Consider the following 5,459-nt stretch of genomic DNA (forward strand, 5'->3'; position numbering starts at 1 on the left):
TATATATTTGTTTCTACATCCATTTTGGTCATCATTTGTCTAACGTAGCCCCCTCTTACTGGTCGCTGCCCAGTCTTGCAGCAGCAGTTTACTAGTGGAGGAGGATTGTGTCAGAGCCTGCCCCTCTGCCAGCAGAGGCAATGCAGGGACTCGCCCCTGAGCAGTGGGAGGCAGGGAAGCTGAACAGGCTGTAGCTGGGGATTGGGGAACAGCTGGCTGAGGGAAATGTATGCTGCTTGTGCTGCTGTGGATAAACAGGAACATTTAAAGGAAGACAGCTCCAAAAATGATGACCACATCTCTATCTTAGCACTATCTACCTGCTGGCCAAGGCTTGTGTGGTGTCTCTGCTTGGAACATCTGCATTTCCAAAAGCACAAACTTGTTGCAGATCCTTGCACTTCTGTTGGGAAAAAGTCATATAGATGAAGGCACATGATGTTTTAAACGCTGCAAAAGAGGAAGGATAATCATAGCTTAAACTTGGAGGAGGAGGGAAAACATGCACAAGGTGCAACTTTGTTCAATGCTAAATGTGCAGTTACTCTGGAGAAAAAGCAGATGAAGGGGATTCTCACCTTAAAAGACAGCAATATTCTCCTTCATTAGACTCTTTGATTTCAAAAGAAGTTGTTTTGAGTCCATACTGCAGCTCAATTCAGAAGCTGATGCTCTGGGAGGCAGGTGGCTGGTACCTTTCCTCTCTCTGTGTGTATGTGTGGCCTTGTGAAGGACATTTCTGTCTTCCTTGTGAATCCTTGGACCTTCCTGGCTCTGGATAATGTGATAAATCCTGACAAACAGGTACAAGAGGGCAGCAGGTTTTGACAATTTCTGATCACAGAAAAAAATAGGCAACAGCAGTAGAAATGTTTGGTGTTTGAATTGAATGGATTTCCCTTTGAGAGCTGGTAGGAAGACTCCCTGCTCCTCTATGCAAGCAGCATGCATGGCCATTTGACCAACTGTGTGTTTCCATTCAGTCAGGCTAAAGTAAATATCATCACACCTGTTCTCTCAAAATTGTCTTTGATGTTTACAGAGGCATACTTTCTTACAAACTGTGTCTTTTGTTTGAGACAGAATATCATTCCCATTCTTATTCATTTTTGTATTTGTTGACACCACATGGCTGCATTGTCCTAGAAAATTAAAAGATGCTGAGTGTTCCTTTAGTACCCTTCTTGACTAAATAATTTGATGCCAACACTTATACCAATATGTATATCTCTATATATCCATAATATTTTGCAGAATTTACATGACATAATAACTTGGTTGCTCTGAGATGTTCTGTTGCTCTGCACAGTTAACAGCCAAACCCCCAGTGCCTACCAAACAACAAGTATTGAAAACAGAGATACAGGGAGGTGAATGCAGTTCTGCCTAGGAACTATTTCTGCATGTAGCACTGGAGGAAGTGATTGTGAAAGAATGACTTGCGCAAGATGGTTGCATCAGTCTTTCCAGCAATGGGAGATGACTGACAGAAGAAGAGAGACTGACACTGAATTTCAGCTTGCGGAGAAGAAAGTGCAGACATAATCTGTGCTCAATTTTGTGTCCTCAGTCAGCAGCAGTGATGGGCATGCCATGTATGTCAGACAGTGCTGAACTCTTCAGAAGCCATGGTTTCCTTAGGGGAGTCTCCACTAAAGAGAAACCCTGCAAACTGGAATTGCTTCACTTGCTGAGTAGTTAAAGGACACTGGGTAACTGTCAACATAAAGTTTTGCTTGAGGAGCACAGGCTGAAATATTTTCTCACTCCAGGACTGTCACCCTATCAGACCCACCAAAAATCTCCAGCATTTGTTGTGCTTTCAGGTGTGAGGTGACCACTGAGATGCCAGATTACACGATCAGCACACGAGGAGACTGAAACACAGCATGCAGGACACAGGGTAAGTACTTACTCGCTGCTTATTCAGGGTTTGTGGGCACTGTTTGTCTGCAGTAACTAGAACTGTTTACAGTTAAAACTTCTGAGCTTCCCAATGGTGAAGTGTACTTTGGTACATGTGGCATGAAACAGTTCTTTAAATCAAAATCAGTATTGTTCTAATGACATCCACTGTTTGTAGGGTGACGGTAACATCCAGTTCCCATCTATCAGCATTGTTGTTTTACAGAAAAGGGTGATAGACTTGTTTGATTGCATATCAACGTGTTCTGCCTTTCCAGTAAAGAATGTAAATTGCTTACACAGTGTGCAAAAGGGTGTGCCAGGAGGCTACAGAGCTCTGCTTTAGAAGCCCTAAGGCTGGTGAGACTCCATGCAGGGGACCATGAAATCTCTTCTGGGAAAGTTTGTGGTGTTGGAAGCCATGACCCACTTGAAGGGTTGAGAGAGGGAGCATGGTCTGTTCAGGCTTCTGCATGTCAGGTAGCTATACAAGATGGGTAGGGTGACACTGCAAAGGCTGTGGGCATTTGGAATCATAGAATCACAGAATCACTTAGGTTTAAAAAGACCCTTAAGATCACTAAGTCGTTAACCAAATAATTCCAAGTTCACCACTAAACCATGTTGGTAACCATCACGTCTACATGGCTTTTAAATAACTCCAGGGGTGGTGACTCCACCACCTCTCCGGGCAGCCTGTACCAGTGCTTGACCATGCTTTCTTTGAATAATTTTTTCTTAATATTCAATCCAAACCTCCCCTGGCACAACTTGAGGCCATTTCCTCTTGTCCTGTCTCTTGTCACCTGGGAGAAGAGACTGCCCCATACCTGACTAAATCCTCCTTTCAGGTAGCTGCAGAAAGCAGTAAGATCCCTCTAGAGCCTCTTTTTCTCCAGGCTAAACAACCACAGCTCAGCTGCTCCTCATAAGATGTTTTTAGATCCTTCAACAGCTTTGCTGTCCTTCTCCGGACATGCTCCAGAACCTCAATGTCTTTCTTGTAGTGTGGGGCCCAAAACTGAGCAAAGAATTTGAGGTGTGGCCTCACCAGTGGCAAGCACAGGGGATTGATCACTGCCCTGGTCGCGCTGGCCACACTAATTCTGATACAAGCCATGATGCCATTGGACTTCAACCACAGCTGCTCCTCATAAGATGTTTTTAGATCCTTCAACAGCTTTGCTGTCCTTCTCCGGACATGCTCCAGAACCTCAATGTCTTTCTTGTAGTGTGGGGCCCAAAACTGAGCAAAGAATTTGAGGTGTGGCCTCACCAGTGGCAAGCACAGGGGATTGATCACTGCCCTGGTCGCGCTGGCCACACTAATTCTGATACAAGCAGCTGCTCCTCATAAGATGTTTTTAGATCCTTCAACAGCTTTGCTGTCCTTCTCCGGACATGCTCCAGAACCTCAATGTCTTTCTTGTAGTGTGGGGCCCAAAACTGAGCAAAGAATTTGAGGTGTGGCCTCACCAGTGGCAAGCACAGGGGATTGATCACTGCCCTGGTCGCGCTGGCCACACTAATTCTGATACAAGCCATGATGCCATTGGACTTCTTGGCCACCTGGGCCCACTGCTGGCTCATGTTCAGTGAGATGCTGACTAGCACCCCCAGGTCCTTTTTTAGCAGGCAGCTTTCCAGCTGCTTTGCCCAAAGCCTATAGCATTGCATGGGTTTTTTCTGACCCAGGCTCAGCAGATAGCATTTCACCTTGTTAAGCCTCAGACCGCTGGCCTTGGCCCATGGATCCAGCCTGTCCAGATCCCTATTTAGTGCCTTCCTGTGTTCCAGTAGATCAATACTCCCACCCAACTAAGTGTTGTCTGCAAACTGACCAAGGTTGCACCTGATCCGCTCATCCAGATCATTGATGATCTCATCATCTTCCCCTATTTAGGGCTGAAACACCCAGATGTGGCTTTTTTGCTGTGAAGAGGCATAAATGTGAGAGATGAAAGAGATGAGATCCATAGTCACTGTGCATATGAAAAGGCAGGACATTAGGAACAATCCTTTATGACTGTTGAGATTTGATATGACTGTATGCCAGAGATGAGCAGCATGCCATGTTTGCAGGGATGAGAAGCTGAAGTAGGAGAGGAAGGCTGACATCACAGGATAAGTATTAAAAGAAAAAAATTTAATCAGAGATTACTAATAAAGTTCCACAGGAATTCTATAGTTTTCAGTTGCTTTTCAAAACTAAAATTTGACACTACCTTCGCTCCTTTCTGTTTCCTACAGTAAAATGTCCAACAAAACAAAGCACAAATCAAGAACTACACACACTTGGGGAGTGTGGGCCATCTACATGGTCTTAGCTGCAACCCTCTCTGAACAGCAAGAGTTGAAGCAGGTGTGTCCTTCATGTGATGCCACTCAGCTTTGCAACTGCTCTTCCAGGGGCTTGGACAACATTCCTCCAGGGCTCACAGCCAGAACCACTGTGTTAGACCTGGCCCACAACAGGATAAAGCACATCCAATCCCAGGACCTGCAGCAGGCTGTGAACTTGAGAATCCTGCAGCTGCAGTCCAATGAAATCAGCTCTATAGATGAGGACTCGTTTCAGTCCCTTGTGAAACTGGAGCTCTTGGACTTGTCAAATAACCACTTGGCTCACTTGTCCCCGGTGTGGTTTGTGCACCTTGTTTCTCTAGATCATCTCCATCTTCAAGGCAATTTTTACAGAGACCTGGGGGAAAGCTCTCCCTTTTCTAGCCTGAGGAACCTGAGCTCTCTCCACCTGGGCAACCCGCAGTTCTCTGTGATAAGGCAAGGGAACTTTGAGGGCATTGAGTTCCTCAATGAGTTGTGGATTGATGGTAGCAATCTCAATCAGTATGAGCAGGGAAGTTTGAAGTCAATTAAGAAGATAAATCACATGATCGTAAACATAAGAAGCATTAATATATTCTCAGCAATTGTTAGGGACCTTCTGCATGCTGTCACTTGGCTAGGAAATCAAATTAGCTGTTGAAACAAAAAGCTTGGTGCAGAACTCTATACGTCCCTTTAGGATACAAAAACTTACATTTAAAGATGCTTTGTTCACAGATAGATCTATTAGCCGAATAATAATATTACTAAAGGCAGTCACATCTTTACAAGAGTTAGAGGCAATTGATTGTGCACTTGAAGGGAAGGGAGAATGGGACATTGAAAAAATTCTAAGCAGTGGGCAAAGTTATGTTGAAACTATATCAATTATAAATATGATGATTCAGAATTTTCATTTGTTTATTGACCTGAAAGGCATGGAGTCACAAATAGGCAAACTGAAAAGGCTCACTATTGCAAGCTCTAGAGTTTTCATGGTACCATGCAGTCTTGCACAAAATTTTATATCACTTGTGTATCTGGACTTCCATGATAATTTGCTTGTAAATAATCGTTTAGATGAGACAATCTGTGAAGGTGCCTGGCCTTCATTGCAGACTTTAAATCTAAGTCAAAACTCTCTAAAATCTATGAAACAGACTGCAGAGTATATATCTCGTCTACCAAAACTGAATAATCTTGACATTAGCCAGAATAATTTTGGTGAG

At 44.1% G+C, this 5,459-nt stretch overlaps 1 protein-coding gene across 1 annotated transcript; it reads left to right on the forward strand.

The window, feature by feature from the left end:
- Positions 1 to 4,159: 4,159 nt before the first annotated feature.
- Positions 4,160 to 5,456, forward strand: LOC103806228 (toll-like receptor 2 type-1; the record flags this gene model as incomplete). Its single annotated transcript, XM_009078909.1, is given in 2 exon segments — positions 4,160 to 4,869; positions 4,871 to 5,456. Coding segments are annotated over 2 exon segments (1,296 nt in total), but the record flags the coding sequence as incomplete, so codon positions are not given.
- Positions 5,457 to 5,459: the final 3 nt, after the last annotated feature.

The sequence above is a fragment of the Acanthisitta chloris genome, unplaced genomic scaffold, assembly GCF_000695815.1.
Source record: "Acanthisitta chloris isolate BGI_N310 unplaced genomic scaffold, ASM69581v1 scaffold18407, whole genome shotgun sequence".
Classification (NCBI taxonomy): Eukaryota; Metazoa; Chordata; class Aves; order Passeriformes; family Acanthisittidae; genus Acanthisitta; species Acanthisitta chloris.